The sequence below is a fragment of the Amphiprion ocellaris genome, chromosome 1 (assembly GCF_022539595.1).
Source record: "Amphiprion ocellaris isolate individual 3 ecotype Okinawa chromosome 1, ASM2253959v1, whole genome shotgun sequence".
NCBI classification, from domain to species: domain Eukaryota; kingdom Metazoa; phylum Chordata; class Actinopteri; family Pomacentridae; genus Amphiprion; species Amphiprion ocellaris.
The window spans coordinates 16,415,939-16,434,256 of NC_072766.1; the positions used below are offsets into that span (position 1 = coordinate 16,415,939).

At 39.3% G+C, this 18,318-nt stretch overlaps 2 protein-coding genes and 1 long non-coding RNA gene across 3 annotated transcripts; 1 reads left to right on the forward strand and 2 right to left on the reverse strand.

The window, feature by feature from the left end:
- The first annotated feature begins 692 nt into the window (after positions 1–692).
- LOC118470471 (uncharacterized) lies at positions 693–4,274 on the forward strand. The gene is made up of 2 exons (XR_004847549.2): positions 693–787; positions 3,747–4,274. It is a non-coding gene; the product is annotated as an uncharacterized LOC118470471 (long non-coding RNA).
- Positions 4,275–4,400: 126 nt separating this feature from the next.
- psmb1 (proteasome 20S subunit beta 1) lies at positions 4,401–7,041 on the reverse strand. Its single transcript, XM_023272977.3, has 6 exons — positions 6,873–7,041; positions 6,399–6,506; positions 6,002–6,083; positions 5,654–5,783; positions 5,128–5,234; positions 4,401–4,987 (listed from the first exon to the last, which is right to left on the reverse strand). The coding sequence occupies exons 1-6, from the start codon at positions 6,971–6,973 to the stop codon at positions 4,802–4,804; spliced, it is 714 nt and encodes a 237-aa protein (XP_023128745.1). The 5' UTR covers positions 6,974–7,041; the 3' UTR covers positions 4,401–4,801.
- A 794-nt stretch (positions 7,042–7,835) lies between these two features.
- On the reverse strand, positions 7,836–18,270 carry phf10 (PHD finger protein 10). Its single transcript, XM_023272996.3, has 12 exons — positions 18,112–18,270; positions 16,320–16,429; positions 15,807–15,937; positions 15,477–15,560; positions 15,210–15,334; positions 14,963–15,112; positions 14,720–14,829; positions 14,419–14,566; positions 14,008–14,160; positions 10,100–10,208; positions 9,207–9,395; positions 7,836–9,109 (listed from the first exon to the last, which is right to left on the reverse strand). Exons 1-12 carry the CDS (start codon positions 18,181–18,183, stop codon positions 9,012–9,014), a joined length of 1,479 nt encoding a protein of 492 aa, XP_023128764.1. The 5' UTR covers positions 18,184–18,270; the 3' UTR covers positions 7,836–9,011.
- Between the last annotated feature and the right edge of the window lie 48 nt (positions 18,271–18,318).

Below are 18,318 nucleotides of genomic sequence, written 5' to 3' on the forward strand. Positions count from 1 at the left end.
CAGATGTCTATAGATTAATTTATCCTTCCAGCATCCTTCAGGTACATTTGTAGTTAAAATCCTCTTTAAAAAGTTTCTTTTTCATTTTTGATTATCATCTGCTAGTCTCGCACACAGGAATGCTGTTCAGCTACTCTGATGCAATCATGAATGAGGCAAATGTGACGCAGTTGAAATGATCTGTTCCTGTAATTCTTCATGAACAGATGTAATTAAAATATTAATGTTATTATCCCATCTGGCTGGAAACTTCTCTTTTTATTGAAACTAATGGCTGCCATAAGACTGAAAATCATTGAATCAAGAATGATAAATACATAGAGAGATTAAACAACCCTGAAGGAAGCTATGTTGCTCATTTGAGAGAAATTTTGATCAATTTTTAAATATATTTTGGGGACTATTTCAAACGAAAAATGTTTTAATTAAAGTTGTGAATGAGAATTAATGTGACTTCTTGGTTAGTTGAAATGTATTCATTTATTTCTACTGATGAAGCTCAAGTTACATGTAATTTTGGAATTTCAAGCTGAATTAACATAGTTAATGACATGAATGTTTCTGAAGCTATTAAAACAGTATTTTAATCTGAGAAGAAGCAGATAAACAAAGCTGCCTCTCTACTGTGAATAGAGAAGAACGTGAGTGTGTGTGAAAACCAGTTTGACTGTAACCCATTTCTTTGACTTTCATTTTCAAGCTGCAGTTTGAAATCACACACCAGAAATCTTTGAGGACTCTAGAAAGCAGCTGAACATGGCCGACGAGGACTTAAATCCAACGAGAGGTGAGTCCATCAACATAGAAACGGTTCACTTGATCGATGCAGCACCTTTACAGCAACATGGAGTTTTGTTTCTTCAGCTTTCAGGCTGGTGCTGGTAGGATGGGCAAAGTCTGGGAAAAGTGCCTCTGGCAACACGATCCTGGGCAAAAAAGAGTTTCTTTCAGGAAGGAGAAGCTCTAAATGTGTGAGGCAACATGCTCAACTGGCAGGAAGGTTAGTTGTTTTGTGGATCAAACAAATATATAGATGTTTTAGGTGAAAACTGAAAAGGTTGGATGTTTTCAGGCAGCTTCTCCCAACATGAAGTTGTGCTGCTCAGAAGTTGTATGAATGGTTGCGTGTATTTTTCAGGGTTTTACAAGAGAAATCGCTATGTTATTATAGCATTTGACACATTTTGACACACGCTTGTACACAAAATGATTCTTATTGCAAGATGAGAACTTGATATGTTTTTATAACAAGAAATTAAAATAAATTGGTATGTAACAAGAAAAACATTGTCTTGACAATCAGAACTAGATTTTTTCATCATTGTAGCAGCAATGTGCCATAGATTTACAGAGCCAATAACAAATATAAAAAATCTAGAAATAATTCACTCACTTCCCACCATTTGGAAGTTTTCTTCTTGTATTGTCTCTCAACAATAAATCATGATTAATATATTATTCTTTCAAAAGAAGAATTTACAGAAAAAGACTCTTACATGTCAAAGTGAAAACAGATTTTGACAATTGTAAAACCAGCGAGAAATTACTGAGCTAAATTGACTCAGTAAATTCAACACAGGTGCAGCCAGTTGATGCTACAAGTCACACAGTCAGTGAAATGGAGATCATCTGAGTGCAGCGAATGTGCGTCAAGTAATCGCAGTGTAAAGGCAACTGTATGTGGAAGGCCTTGTCACATTCCTGGTTGTAACTACACCAAAGGAGCATTCAAAGCAGCTCAGTGAAAATGTTCTTAAAAAGCATAAGTCTGGGGATGTATACAAGAAAATTCCCAAGTCACAGAGTATCCTTTGGAGTACAATTAAATCACAAAATGTTGCATCACAAAGACATGATATCCACCATGCAGCGCAATGGTGGATGCTAGATTGTAACTCTTTCAGAGGAGTGATAAATGTCATGGTGGCATCCCTCACTTGTCTCTTTCTATCAGTCACTCCCTTTTTGATGAAGACCTGCTCCAAACAGATTTACACGTGCCATAATCCTTTCATTTCTTAATGATGGTTTTAACTGTGCTCACAGGGATATTGACTGACTTTCTTGTATACATCCCATCACTTATGTTTTCCAGTAGCCTTTTCACAGAGTTGCTTGGAGTGTTCTTTTGCCTTCATGGTGTAGTTATAACAAGAAGAAGTGAGTCACCAGTGACCGGACCTTACAGATACAGGTATCTTTGTGCTACTATTCAGGTGTCTCTATGCTACAATATAAGCGCTAAATTTGGAGAATGGACAGACAGGTACCAGAAGGAAGAGGCAGAAGTTGCAGGAAGGAGATTAGTGGTGATTGATACACCCCCATTGCAGAGCACTACAGCAGCATCACCTGATCAGAATATAGTTACCTGGATCTGTCAGTGCCCTCCTGGTCCTCATGCGCTTGTGTTTGTTCTAAACTTGTCTTCAAGCTTCACATCAGTGCAGTGGAAGTTTGTGATACAATGATACATGGAGCTTCTTGGTGAGCCTGGGAACATGTTGTTGTAGTGTTCACAGGAGCTGATGTGCTGGAGGGTATAGACATGAAATTCTTTCTGAGAAATCGGGATGCAAGCTTACATAAGTTCCTTGACAAGTGTGGGAACAGACAGTACTTTTTCAATAACAGGAGCAGAGGCTACAGCACTCAGGATACAGACCTTCTTGAGGGGATTGAAAAGTTGTCCTCTCAACACAGCCCTGGGTTTTATGAGATCGACAAGGTTGTCGCAACAAACATGGAGGAGATGAATCTAGCTTTGACTGAAAATAGCACAAAGGGTTGCTGCCAAAGAGCGTGCCCAGCAAGTCATGTTCATGAGGGGAGGACACATAGACTCACTGAGGTGCGAATTGTGCTACTTGGTGAAAAAAGGAGCAGAAAGACCACTGCGGCAAAAACAATAGCAAAGTTATTTTTTCAAGGAGAGAAAAATAAAAGTAAATGTGTTGTCACTCGCACCATCATCGATGACAGGATAGTCCAAGTCGTGGACACTCCTGGATGATCTATTCACACATGGGGACAGTCAACTCAAAAACAGCACACAATCAAAGAGGCGCTGTCCCTGAGCCACCCTGGGCCACATGCTTTTCTCATTGTTGTGAATTTAAGATACAGTTTCACAGAGAGGCACAGAGTTGCCCTGGAAAACAATCTCGCTTGCCTCTCAGATACAGTGTGGAAAAATGCCACCATGCTCTTCTCTTTGGGGAGAGGTTGTGAGGAGAAACCATAGAGAAGTACATCGGGAATCAAGGTGAAGATCTCAAGTGGCTCGTGAATCAACGTGACAACAGATACCATGTTTTCAGTGACACACAGTTCAAAAATCTCCCACAAATCAGAGAGCTGCTGGAGAAGATAGATGGGATGGTGGAAGCAAACAGGGGACAGTACTTCAGTGACATCCTCTCCCAGATCCACAGTGAAACACCTTCCAGTGAGAGGAGTGACTCCCTGGACATGGAGGAGGATGACTCCGAGTACACACCCAGGGAGAGGAAGACGATGGAAAAGATGAAGATGGAAATATGAGAACTCCTGCAGGTGGACATTATCCACTCCATTTCTGCAGAAATTACAGCAGCGAAAAGTAATTCGTTCATGCCCCGACAGTAAGACCACCTTTCAAATCATTTCACGCCAAATACCAAATTTTTGAAAAAATTACTTAACCTTTTGAACAATAGCAAAATGTTGAGCAGACTAATACATTTCAATCCTCTGTTTTTTTTCAGTGAGTCTGGAGCAGGCCCCATCAGAGGGTGGGACTAAAAAAACAAATAAAGCTCGCCATCAAAAAAGCTCTGGAACAGGGACCGACTCCAATGTGGACATTATTGACATTGAATAAGAGAGAAGCAAAAATCACACACAGGATGAATAAATCCCTCCCGTCCAACATCTCTGTACCTCTGGTATCAAATCATCCCATGATTTTGTTATTTTGCTCATTTCTGTTTGGAAAATATACATATCAACATTGTATGAAGAGGAATGAACGTGCATAATGTAAAGACACTTAAATGTGACAACTAAATCTGAAATGTTCTTTCGTGTTTGTCTTAAGTTCCCACAATGGAAACCTTTATCATATGACAATATTAATGGGCACTTATGTGTTACTATGAGAAAAATCCTAGACTTTTACTAGCTAATTTCGTATTATTTCCTTGAGAATAAAATTTGAGTTCCTTATTGTACTGATGGCGTCACCTTAATACCAACTTGTTAAAATTTTTGAAAATAAACCCAAAACACCTTTATTCTTTTGTCACTGCTGGCAAAATTTCCTGCCTCCATTCGCTCAAAAACATGAATTAACTATAGTGTAACCTGGAGAAACGAGTCTGTAAGGTCTGTGAACAATACAATAAACAAGCAGAACCAACTTTACAATTCTTTACATTTATTAAGAATGTAAAAAGAATAGCAGAGGATGTATCTTCTGAAACAACAAAAAATCCAAACAGAAGCAGAGTCTAGGCAAGGTCGAGTGAAGAATTTGTTTTTTATAACAGGAGTGTTGATCTAGGATCAAGCTGATAGACCACATAAGCAAGTATGTGGTAACAGGAAAACTGTGCAGGGAATAACTGGGAAGCACGAGAAAAGTATCACTTGTGAATGGATGTAGATTGTGTGTGGATTTTTTTTTAATGGAAAAAAATGTGCTCCACAGTTAAACCTCTAGATCAACACTCCAGTTGTAAGAAACCTGATGTACTGGGGCCAAACCAGCCGGCTGAAAGTGGAACAAGCAGACCAAAGAGGAAACCATCAGCTTTCCTGCTTAGTCCTTCCTCAGAGGTATTGTCTGCTCATTAATGCCCTCCTTAGTGATGATGCAGACCCGAAGGGCATCTCCGGTGTAGACATCTCTCTCTGCGGCTGAGATGAAGACGTCTTTGACCAGCTGAACCGCCTTGTCCTGAGTCAGAGGGACCTGCTCCACACCCTCCATGTTCTTGAAACCAATCTGTGGAAGTAAAGGTTGAAGTCAGGCTTCGAGGAAACTTAACAAGAACAAATCTTTGTTTTTCTAAATATTAAACGGCAAAAAAAGTGGAATCCCGGCAACAGCAGACAAGAATCCATATGTGTGTGTGTTTTATCTACCTGGTTGTCTAGTAGAGGCTGTAGCATGGCACTGGCTGATCCTCCAGCCTTGTAGGTGTCTCTCTGGTAGGAGCCCACTGGGTCAAAGCTGTACACGGCTCCCTTGCCTTCAATAAATATAAAATGCAGCAAAAACTTTTCAGTTTCCAGCTGAGACACAACAAAGATAGAACAACCCAACTGTATGATACAGTCAAGAACAATGTAAGCACCAAGCCAAGAAATACTTCCTGCTCCCTGCAAAAGACATTTTGACATGACATAGCTGGAAAGGCACATTTCTATATATGAATAAGTCTTGGTGCTGTGCGTGCCTGCTCACTCTAATAGCTGACTGGGGCAATAATTAGAACTGAGGATTTTGTAATTAATTCAAGTGTTGCTTTCCTGCTTTGACAAGGTCAAAGAAGGAAAAACAGTCTATTGTCACAGTGAGTTAGAGTCTAAACATACAGTTTTTTGTACTTACACAGTGCAGAGCAGATGTGCAAAAATCAATACATTTACTAATTACATCAGTACCCACCTTCCTCATCCAGTCCTCCAATGATGTTGTAGACATAGTAGGGGAAGAACCTCCGGCCGTACAGAATGGTTGACAACATGGCTGCAATAGCACCGCTGGTCATCGTCTTGTTGTTCGAGTGTTTGTACATCTGTGAGAGGACATAACTCTTCAATATCAAATAACCTGTGGCTCCATCTGTTAGTCTTGTGGGGTGTGTTAACTAACTGTTGTGACCCTGCACACCATTAGAGGTGCTTGTGAAATGCAAAATAGATCTCAAAGAACAATTAACCATAATTTCTAATGTAATGTACAAATTAAACATAAAAGATGTTGCAACCAAACAATCCTTCTGCACCAGTTCACCTTTAGTCTGGCATCAATGATTTTAGTCAGAGTCAGGCAATCGCCATGGAAACCGCTGCACCCTATGACAGTCGTGTCTGTCCTGTGAGATGAATATGACAAGGCACATTAATCAGTTACAGTCAGAGCTACATATTCTTCAATTTGATGGGATTCACGTGTAACTGACACATGATTTAATACATAAATACCAGCTTTAGTATTGCTAAGGGTCACTGTATCTAGTTACTGAGTACCTGACTCTACTGCTTGCACGTCTAAATTAAGAAGGCCTTTAAATGAGTTTACTATGAAAACAGCGAGTAAATTGAACTGTTAATGATTAAGGACAATGTGTCTTATTACTCTGAATATGCTTCCTTTCATTAGCTTAACAGAGAGGTGACTGTGCACTTACAGTTTGTAGCATTTCGGAGAGTCCCGGCTGTGGATCGAGTAGCCTTCACTCAGTCTGGTGTCTGAGGCTACGATGGCAAAATCTTCCCCGGCAACAGCTAGTACAGTTCTGAGGAAATTCACAGCACAGGTTAGTTCCTTCATCTTATAGCAACACCGCAATAACGCTCAAAACAGACGGATGTTCCTGCCACAAGCTAGAAGAAGCTAAGCTACTGAATCGAAAACGAAACTGTGATATTAACTCATTATTCCCCTAATTTGTCGTCAATGATGTTAATTCAAACATTTAGATAAGAATAATATACCTTTCGTTTCGGGCAAAGAGTCTCTGTTCGCAAACTTTTCATGAACTTAGCATGTGTTTTGTTTGGAGTTGCTTAGCGGGTTAGCTAGTTAGCCCCGTCCAGTGTAACAGGATGTAAACGTTAGCTAGCTAGCAGGCTAACTGATTAACAGCTGAATATTTACTCACCCTCCGTTGAAAGCGTATGGAGAGAACTTGTGCTCTACTGGACCAGTGTAATGATAATCTTTCATCTTCCCCGGGTCTCCAAAACCCTGAGCAGAGAGCATCTTTGTTTCAGAGAGCTGACGGTGGTGAAGCTTCAGTCAGATAAACTCGCTGTATCACTGCAATATGGCAGCCTCTTCTTCTACGGACATCACATCCGCCTGTCCAGAGGGTCTGGTGTGTCAGAGCGCCCCCACAGGCGGGCCAATGCAGAGCAGGACATGTCAGAGACGAGGCGGTGTTTTATCCTAAAAAAAAATCAGATCTATCAATAGCAGATTCCAAAAATCTGTTAGTCCAGATTTGGGTTTGCTTGACTGCCGGTATTACACTATCTATAAAATATCTAAAGGGCATGATAAAAATGTGTGACAAATCTGAATTCCGCACAGAATTCTGCATGACTGACAGCAAAGCAACCACCGAGTGGCAAAAATTATGACAATAAAGCTTGCTTCATATTGCGACTTTGTTTTCTCATGGTATTACGTCCCTTGGTCGGGGTAGACACCAAAATGGAATAAACAAAGTTTTGTAATTATTAAGACAATAGATTTACAAGAACACAATAAAACATAGGCTGTATGTGTCTGCCTTTTCACTGCACTACAGATAATGATGCTCTTGTCCTCTGAGGGCTGAGAGACATTTAATAATCAGATGTCATTAATTTAAACCTCATAGTTATAACCCATTTATACACAATTAGGCATTAGTATATCATATATGGTTGGTAGGTCATTCTCTATATTTCCTTCACTCCCAGACCTTGTGATATAATATCTTTTAAAGGTAAAACTAAGTAGCACTGAAGTTAGAACCTGTGACAAATGTATAGAAATACTACCAGACTAGAATAAACCCACATTGTCAATGACCAGGGTTCCATGTAACGTCATACACAACAGATTAGGTGTGAATCAGTCTTTTTAAGCAGGTTTTATTGAAAATGTACTTCAGATATCAGTGACCATGACATTATTAACAACAAATATTCCTTTAATAGCCTGCTTATTGCAGGACAATTCAAAATAAACAAAAATGATCTTAAAAAAAAGGACAAAACATATTTTAAGCTACCGTAATTGCAAAAACATTAATTAATCATCAGGTTGAGTGACGCGAATTGCAGTGTAATTACAATTCAAAGTAATTACAAGTGGTTACATTTTTGTACAAAAATAACAACAAAGGACTGAGACACTTTGTTTTGATAATCAAGACTCACTCCTGCAGCCATGAGGTCAACATAGCCAGTGTCTATTACATTTCATTACACAGGATCAGAAGCACCATGTCACTATTTCAGATGACACTTAAATAAGATTGATCTTTACTGGCCTGCCTCGTTAAATAAAAACTTATTAAAAAAATACAAACTGTAAGTAATAAGATACAAAACATACAAAAACATCATTTAAAAAGAAACTGAATGAAGTCAGTGAGCTCTTGTGAACCGCTTGTTTCAGTAGTACAGAAAAGCACCATTTGTTCATCTGAAAAAATTTCCCAGCAGTTTGCCACTGCAGAAACACACCCAGACAGAAACAACCCCAGTCACTGGTAAGAATATTGTGATACAGTTAATGGTTGAAGTATTTAGTGTGGTACATTTGGATGGATTTGATGCCATTTATTTGTCTGGAGATCAGACCATCACTTTGTAACAGAGCCACTCTGGTCGTTAATGCCTGATCTGGATGAACATCTGATATGCAATCACATAGATAAACTAAACGTTTGGCTTACAGATGGGAATTGATTATGATTTCAATTCTACCTACGCTTTCCTGATGTCATCACAGCGTTCACAGGAATGATTAATATGTTTGTTGTGTTGTTTGCTAATCAATAGAGAGCAACAAGTTAAGATCTTGTTTGGATTGTTGACATTTGATAGAAGGCAACACTAGAGGGTTTTTGTTTAGTTATATATTTATTCTGGATCATAAACTAGGCTTTTATGATTATCATTCTGCAGCACAGCTTTTGGGATAAACAATTATCTGATGTTTTAAAGAGTTACAGCTTCTGCGGCTGGTTGAATGACTGACGTGTGCAGCATTTGGTCAAGGTACTATGATCAACGTAATTTGCGGGTCATTTTTGAGCAGACTTGGACTTCTTAGGTGTTTTGGCTCCTCCTTTCTTCTTGGGTGTGGTGAAATCTTTGTCGCAAACCTCACATACCCAAAGACCTGAGGAAACATACAGAATGAATCAGTAACAGATACCAACAAAAATACAAAAGCAAACCATCTCTGTACCTGTGTGTATGTTCATTCATCCACTCACCTGTAGGTATGGAGTCCATGCCCACGCAGAATGTGTGATAACCTCGATCACACTTGTCACAGAACATCATCTCGTCCTCGTGGTGAGGCTGCTGGCACACGGTGCACGTCTTACACTCCATACACTGCCAACGGTACGTCTGGATCACAGAAACCAGCTCCTCGCTCATGTCCAAGCAGGACGGGTGACCTGAGGTTTACGGACACGGAGACATGCGCACAGAAGCAAAAGAGCCGGAGGCACATACAAATAAATACACAACACATGCAGACACAGAGAAACACATGGCGAGACACAAAAGTATCATGTGAACAGGCCCATGTACACACATTAATTACACTGCTCTGTTATTTTAGTGGAGCTCTCATAGACGGATGCAAACACTAACATGTTGTGGTTCATCTTCATAATCTTCTTTAATTTTCCCAAATGCTTATAACAGCCTTCAGATAAAGAACTGCACTGAGGTGTTAGAAAAACAAACATATTTTCTAACTGTACACCTAATCATTGGCAAATCATCTGAAAAGTCAATTATATACATCACAAACTCTACTGTCTAAGTATTAACACAGTGTGTTTAGACACAGCAGTATCAACACAATAAAACGATACGCTTACACACAATGACATGAAGGTGGCTGGTGATTTAATAGACAATTACACAACTCACTTAACTATTTATGAGGATGATCCATAGACATTGAAGGTATTGTGAGAGTAACTATCAGTGTATGATAACAACACCAATCAAAAATATGAACACCACTATCATTATGGGGCCTGAATTGTGCTAATGTTGTATAGCAAATACTGTAGAAAGTAAAAATAAATAAACAAAAACACAACAAACAAGCAGGAGACTGCCCTATAAAATTAGTGTGTGCACTTACCGCTGTTATCACATTGCGAGCAGTGAATGAGAGCCTCTGGTTTGCCTCTCTTGTTGGCCTCTTTACCCTTCTGGCAAATGCCACATATAGCATTGGGAATGACCTTAGGCTGCAAGGGCAGAATAATGCTATAAAAACCAATCACACACGAGTGTCCTGTTGTCATGGAAATACAGCAGTACACAGCATTTTTAAATGCCTGGGAGAAAAACAAACACTTAGTAAAGAAATCCTATACTTTTAGGAGTGAAGTACAGACTTTATATGTCGACTTGTTCTTACACTTGAAACATAGATTTCATCACCTGGAGTCAAAGCCGCTTTCCAACTCAAGTCTGACACTTAAAAGTGTTGACAAATGTACTTTAGATGTTGTTATTTTAGTTTTTTTGGGCTACAAAACTGATCAGAGTCTTTGTTGGAAATACAGATCACAGACTACTGGACATCACAGCACCACAAGAAACCCTGCAAAAGCATATCAAGTACCAAGAGATTAAAATATATCTCAGGGTATGAATGCAAGGAAGAACTGTTGTTGACTTGCAGGAACATATGGTGAGTGGCATCTGCTGTTTCACTCTTATTAAATGGTAGGTTGCATAAAAGCAGACTGACTGTATGGATCGTAAAGGTCTCCTTTTTTAATACCACATTTAATATTTCCCAGTGTTTATCATGTCAGAATGGTCAATACCATCTCACAAATATATATACTGTATCAAATTCCACTCTTTAATTTCTCTCTATGAAGGTTAAATTTACTAAAGAGATTAAAAGATGACAGAGAGGAAAGAATCAGAAAGAGCAGAAAGATAAGGAGGCTTAGGAACATTTAAATCAGGATATCACACAGGTAGACATACAGACTGAGGACACAGAGAGGTTACTTCCAGTACTATAAGTAGGAAAACAAAAGTCTTGACAGATTACTCAACTAAAAGCTGCAATCTGACTTAAAATCAGTTTGATCGTATTTTATTTTGTTTTTTCAAAAATGACATATACATCCAAACTGACTTTATGTCAGAATCACATTAACCAAATGTCTGTTCATGGAACAAATTCACTTTGTTTTCTGTTTTTCATGTACAAAGCATGTGTCCTTTCTTTGTTTATTCGAAATCATGTCTAGTTACTTTGAATGCTTCAAAATATGGTGTGACATCCTGCATGAAAATGCTCCCTGACAGGAAATGAACAGACAATGCCTAACAGCTAAAAGGTAGAAAACTATGGGTCAATAGAAGACATGGTTTGATAATGATGAAAATTCAACACTAGAAACAAAGCAGAGAACAGAACTAAGAGCAAGACAGCAGCAGAAGAGGGAAGTGTGAAACTACAGACCTGGATGTAATCTCCTGAACTGCTTTTGTAGATTTTCTATCTTAAAACTAAGAGGTTTATAAAATTTACCTGGCTGGAATATTTATATTATTACTTCAGATTTGTTCATACTGCGACTTAAAGTGACAACTGTAAAAACGTATTTGTGGGTGCAGGATGTGCATATGTTACCAGCAGTAGCCTATTTTCTATTGGTTAATAAGTCTGGGTGATGCCTAGACAGTGAAAACATCTCTCACTGGATACATCCACACAGTGAAATTGAAAATGAGCACTTCAGAGGCTGAATCCAACTACTTCGAAACCTTTTATTCTCAACTAACTGAATTTGGACAATAAACACTGTATATTAGGCACATATAAGAAAAAAAACTGTCAGAATTTTCACTTTCAGGTATGTATGCGTTCTATAACGTGGCATCATATTGCTCAAGGTACTTATAATTGGCCATAGAGGTATACATACAAAAGGAGAAAGGTGTGAACTTTATACTGGCTGACCACACTCACCCACAGATTTTACATCAGTGGACCATCCTAAGCTAAAAGCATCTTGCTTTTGCTTTTATTGGCATTTAAGTAATGAATTCTACGCTGTCAAGGGATTTCTGCAGTAGGTTTTGTAGCTGTGCTTTATAACTTTCTTCTCACCTGAATTCTAGTAAAATTATTGGCCCTCATTTGTAATTTGCATTAGAGATAAAATAATTAAACTTTCTAAGCTCCTTCTGTGAGTTACAGAAAGGTTGTGGAGCCACAGCTTTCAAAATTATTAATTTCTGGAATCATTAAACTTAATTAGTGATATTAATGGTGCAATATAAATGTATATAACATGCAACATGTATCACATCTAAACAAAAATGCTGCTACAGAGGCAGTGAGTCATCAATCTAATTCCAACTTTTTTGTTCATAATACTTTTTTTAAAAATTTCTGAGCTGTTTGTGAAAAACCACACTACTCAAAAACTTTGAAGTTTCGAGAGTTTTGACCAATCAGAAGGTCAGCTTGAACCGCACCTGTATGTCCTGTTGATGGGAGCCAGACCAGAGCGAGGTGACGTTAATCAGCTAGAGGCCTTCATCACTGACTGAAAGTTTTGCCATCAAATGTGATATTGTTTTTTTGGAGACACGACCAATCAGTCTTTTATCTACTGGGATTTTTTTTGAAAAGACATTAAATTCTACCACTGAACAAAAGACAAGCACATTTAAACTCTACACTGCCACAGGCTTTTTGCTTTGGCCAGTTTACTGATTTCCATATAGGGTATGGAATTTATCACAAATTGATACAGCACAGTGAAGTCAATGACTAATTCTAGAGATTTCTGGCTCCCAACATATCATGTTTGCAGGCTCAAAATGCAAAATGATCTTATGAGTAAAGGTCAAGCCAAAGTTAAACATGAACACACTGAAACCTATAACAGCTAACCAGACACTAGTCGAGGACCACCATGCCCACACCACAAAGCTGAACTGAGCTCAACTAGACATACCCAGGTCCATTATACTCCCTTTAACTCTAATAAAACAGATTTTTTTTCTGCAAGGTTTTAGAGTGGAAAAATAAACACAAATCAACAAGTGCATAGTGGGCTGTGGGGATCATGTGGCAACAGCAGATCGAACATTTACATAAAATTCTCTACTTTTATGGAGCACAAGTACTACTACTGGGTGTCAGGGAAAGGAAAGCTGATGTGTGGTTTGTCCGTCTCAGACAGCAGCATGCCGACTGCGTCTAGCTCAGCTCAGCCACAGTGTGAACAAGGTCAGCAAGTCCTCGTCTCTCCATGATGACATTATAGGGACAGGTAATGCCCATGTCAAACAGCTGTCTGATACTTATTAACAGTATATCACACTGTGTATCAACAAAGCAGGTTATTTTACCAATACACACTTAAAACATTAAGGTTAAGTGTCTTCTACACTTTAGATATAAATGTTAAAATCCTCTAGTGTTAACAGCAACTACTTTTTAAAAGCAACCACAGTTGCATATGGTTTATATTTTCTATATCAGAGTAACAAAAAGAATTTTCTTTTCAAAAATGAAAAAGGAAAACTAGCAGCCAAAACATCCACTTACTTGTCTTGGGAGTATCTTTTTTTGACAAGTGAGGACAGACAAGAGGTATATTGAAGACAATCAAAAGGAAAAACTTTTAAAGTTCAAATTTGTCTTCACTGAAAAACCAAAACAGGTGAAAGTGCAGTGAAAAAGAAACGGGTGAACTGTTCCTTTAAAATGTTCTTATTGCTCACAGTCTGGTACGAAGAGGGAAAAAAAGCCACGTGGCAATCATAAAAACAAAAACTGCAGACAGGACCCCCAGTGTGTGTCTGTGTGTGTGTCTGTGTGGATCAGGTTGTCCCAGCTGAAAAGCTGACAAACTGTAGAAGCCGGAGAACAAAGTGAAGAAAGCTAGGGAGGGGTGGCGGGATGGATGGAGTAAGGGAGTGGTAGTAGTAGAAAGAGGAGGAGGGGGTAGAAAAGTGCTGCTGTTGTTGTTGGAGAAGAGTTCAGGTGGTTTTGTCCTCTACCTTGTACCCTGGGGTGGCTTTGTGGGAGGCAGAATGGCGCTGGTTGCCGTCTTTGCCCGGAGTTGATGTTCTGTCTTTGGCCTTGGACTTGTGGCCCTGTCCGCCTCCGCCCTCCTGACTCTCCACGTCTGATGTGTTGCCTGAAGAACTGTCCTGTACAGTAACAGAGGAGGGTGGAGATCTAGTTAAGGACAAAAGTATCACACTGGTGCAAATGAATGTGTTTCAAAAATCTCTGACTTGTGTATAGTGGAGGGTAGTGATTTTGACATGAGATCTGCAATCTGTCACACAGGTACTGGCTTAACTGCACAGTACGCTTCCATTAAACATGTGTTACTTATGCTGGATGAATGTCTGATCAGACACAGTGCAAACATTTCTGAGTCTGTGTGCAGCTTAATGTCTTACAGATGAGTTCTTGTTCTTCTTGTCATCTTTGCCATCCTCAGCATCGTCTGAGTCAGGTTCTGAGTCCAGCGCAGGAAGCTCTGGGTCCAGTGGAGGCTCAAACAGAGCTGTGTTCAGCGGCAGGTATCGCAGCTCATTAGGAGAATACCTGCAATGTACAAAACAACGATTGATGAGTGCTAAACACTCAGCACAACAACAGGTAATAAAAGCTGCTTTGAGGCTACTTTCACTCAGGAAAATTTAACAATTGGCTTTGAGTTGGTTACTCTGAATAGAAAAGAAGAAAACTTTAATGTACCTTTTGTAGTAGTCTTGGAACTGTCCTGGTATGAGAGCTACAGGGTAGGGCCCTGTTCTGGTTAGTTCTGGAGCCAGCACCTTGAACCGGCCCTGGGGCACCTGGATAATCTGGGACAACGGAAAACAACAGAACAGACGTCAAAAATTCAACTAAAAACATAGCCAACGATGAATCAATGCCTCTTTACTAAATGTCTGAAAAGAAATCACTGCATCAACTGTATTTTTAAACTGCGCTTACATGAGTCTGGAGGTCAAAGTAGGCTCTCCTCTCTTCCATACGCTCCCTGTTGAAATTACTGTTGAACTCTGCAGCTTTTTTCGCTGCCTTCTTTATGTACTCAGGAACCTTGCTGGCTTCCACCTTCTGAGGGTTCTGCTGCTGCATTTGCTATGACAGGACGACAAAGAACATAACTATTCAGTAAATACATTAATGTATGCAGGTATTTTTCATGAAATGCAATAAAAGTGGTTTGTGTACTCACAGAGTACTCTTTTGCTATTCTCTGCCGCTCCCTCTCCTGCAGTATGACTGAATACTCTGAGTGTTTGGTGGGATACTCCTTTATCATCAGATCTATCACCTCATCACTCCGCAGAGCTGTCAGACCTGGAGACAAACATTCACAGACAGTAAACACCCTGCATCGAGTTCACAGCTGCAATCTGCATTCTAAATGTAATATATTAAGAAAATCCTAGGAATGTGTGTAAAACTATAGTGCATGCTGTGTTTTAGGATTGGTTTCTACCCAAAGTGCACTGTGTTTCAGTGATGACGTTCTGTTCACGAAGGTAGAGCTTCTCCTTGTGGGACAAGTCTCTCCTTTCCATATCTACAAAAGAATAAAAAAAACACATCACTGGTAGACAGAACAAGGAGGCAAAACATGACTGGACAAGTATTATTGTTTAAAGCTTTCTCTTCTCTTAAAAAATAATTATATTTCATTACAGAATCTGACACATTAACAATACAATACACTTGTGTTTCCAAAAAGAGATTGTCCAATGATTTCTCACTAATATCAGAATCTACACTTAAACAGCAGACTGTTCTAAAAATATACTTCAGTTCTTACCAGGATACTTCCTCTTGAATGATGTAACTCCCAGATACTCGCTGACCTGTTCCTGCAGCATGTAATACTCTCCTGTGTCATCTGGCGGCCACTTGTACTCTGTCAGGTTTTCTGCTGGGAAATATGTCAGACTAGAAGGAGAGGTGGGTTGAGCATTAGCAACTGTTTAAATGATGAATCATCTGTGGCATCTCTTTATGGGCATAAATACTGTTATGGGATGTCAGCAGAGACTGTCAGGTTCTAAGATGCAACATCAAATTTCAGAAAAAAATGTAGAAATAATGTCTTAAAAAATTAAGAAAAGGGGAACACCAAAGACAAAGGAGGGCTCCATACTGACAGTTACGTCTGTCAGGTTTATCATTAATAATGAAAATATGTATCAACAAACACATTTCGGGGGTGCACAATTAGTGAAAATATATTGTACCATAACAACATAAAATTGGCCATCTTATCGCAATGGGAATGTCACATTATTGCTCCATGCCGAGAATGAAGCCAGCCTACCCAAGCTCTTGACTGGAGGTGTCACAGCTTCGGGAGCTGTCGCCTGAACCCATCCTCCTTCTCTTAGGAGGCTGGCTGCCATCATTGGACTCCTCTTCTATTACATCTTCCTACAGGGGGAAAGAAAAAAAATATTTTTGAATCAACACAGTATGCTTATGCTCACACACAAAAAAATGAAAATGAATAAACAAAAGAACAGGGCTCTCAATTTTTATTTTTTTTTTTTTTGTTTGGGCAAATGGGACACATTCACAGGGTGTTTATTGTATAATGACTGGACAATGTTCATGTTGCTGTCCCACTCTATGATTAAGGCCAGTACAATGCAGTATTTCTTTAAGATTAGCTTAATGTTTCTTTAATGTCTTCATTCTCAGTGGATGTGGATGAAAGACAGACCGAAGGATCAGGAATTGGAAACAGCCATAGCTGCTTGTCAAAAGTCAAAAATCCCTACAGCCATGTATATATGGTATTGCTGCTTGAATTATATGTAACACGCAACCTCTGATTAAACAAATAGTGTATATTTAGAAACATCTGTACAGTTCAACACCACTTTTTGGACATGAAATCGGACATGCAGCACGTTAAACTTGAAAATGTTTTCTGGGAAGGTAGAAACATTAGCATTTAATCTGCATGAATGTCTGGAGTAAATTTTATTCAAAAACTTTCCTCTTTGGTGATTTAGGCTGTGAACAAGTGTCTTTTAATAACAATGACAAGAGCTAATGCAGTAGACATATACACTAAAATCTTTTCACTACCTGCAATTGAATGTTTTGTTAAAAAGAGATTGCCTGTCAGAAGCTGTGTACTCCTTGTTAAATCCAGATCAATGCATTATTAAACATCTGCCCCTGCTTTATCTGGATCAAATAGTCATACTGAGCATATACACCAAACTTTATGTCCATAATTACAGTAGAAGTGTGTCTCTGTGAAACTTTTCTTCTAACTGAATAATGGTGACAAAAAATTGCAGTTTACAACAGGCCTAATATTTACTGATCCAACACGATAGCATTATTTTTGATGTTCAGGCTACACATGTTTGACATGCCTGACATACTAGTTTGAACTGTTATTAACATGATTTGAGGATTGTCCATTCTTTTCTAATTATTCTATGGGCTACAATCTCTCAAATATGACCCTAATACATGAAACCAAATCACTTTTAAGCAGGTGGAAATATGTGAGTTGAAAAAAAATTCCTATGACGCTATTTCAACCAGTAAAAAAAAAAAGACTAATGCAGGGCACTGGGCATGTGAAATAATACAGACATTTGGACAATGGCTCCTGCAATCACTTTTTGGAACAAACCTGTCGTTGAATTGGTGGATCAGTATGAAAATCTACTGCCCATCACTAATAAGAGGGTGAGATCTAATTGCGTATTGTGCTTGTATCATACCAAAACAAAAGCATGAGTTTACATACACAGCTGGTAAAGAAACACAGTGACAGTAAGGACGGAGAGAAATGGTCAAACCACTCGTAATACAATATTAAACGTCATATTTCTTACTTAGACATTTCAAAAAGGACACAGGTCTCAGTTTACAACCACCACAGGTAAACACACGCTGAACAACAGAGCTAATCATTCACCGCACAGCTGAAAACAAAGGGGCGATGCTAAAGTGGCTAACAGTTGCCATTCATGGACGGAGGTGGCCGTTGGACAGCCAGCTAGCTGTTAGCTCAGCCAGCAACCGCGCAGAGCTCCGGGAACAGAGCTGTTAGTGGTTCCGGGTTTTTAGGGAGTACAGATGTGTACCTTAATAGATTGTGCTCCGGGAGTAGCTGGGTTGCTGTCGCAGGGCGGTCTGACGGGGAGCACAGCAGCCATATTTCGCTAAATAACGCCTGCAGCTAGGCTAGCTCACTAGCCGCGTCTTCGTTTCTTCTTCTCTGGTGCGGTTTTGTGGCGGTTGGTAAACGTTTAGAAACAAGACGGACACCCGCTGGACTGGAGTTTAAATTA

What these genes read in the sequence shown, in the direction of transcription:
- psmb1 (XM_023272977.3), bottom strand. Translation starts at nt 6,973, where the DNA reads ATGCTCTCTGCTCAGGGTTTTGGAGACCCGGGGAAGATGAAAGATTAT. An exon ending in TCTCCGAAATGCTACAAACT is followed by an intron (nt 6,084 to 6,398) that starts GTAAGTGCACAG and finishes TTCATCTCACAG; the next exon opens with GACAGACACGACTGTCATAG. An exon ending in TGGAGGACTGGATGAGGAAG is followed by an intron (nt 5,235 to 5,653) that starts GTGGGTACTGAT and finishes TATTTATTGAAG; the next exon opens with GCAAGGGAGCCGTGTACAGC.
- phf10 (XM_023272996.3), bottom strand. Translation starts at nt 18,183, where the DNA reads ATGGCTGCTGTGCTCCCCGTCAGACCGCCCTGCGACAGCAACCCAGCT. An exon ending in ACTTTGACCTCCAGACTCAT is followed by an intron (nt 14,830 to 14,962) that starts GTAAGCGCAGTT and finishes CCGTTGTCCCAG; the next exon opens with ATTATCCAGGTGCCCCAGGG. An exon ending in TTCCAAGACTACTACAAAAG is followed by an intron (nt 14,567 to 14,719) that starts GTACATTAAAGT and finishes TGTACATTGCAG; the next exon opens with GTATTCTCCTAATGAGCTGC.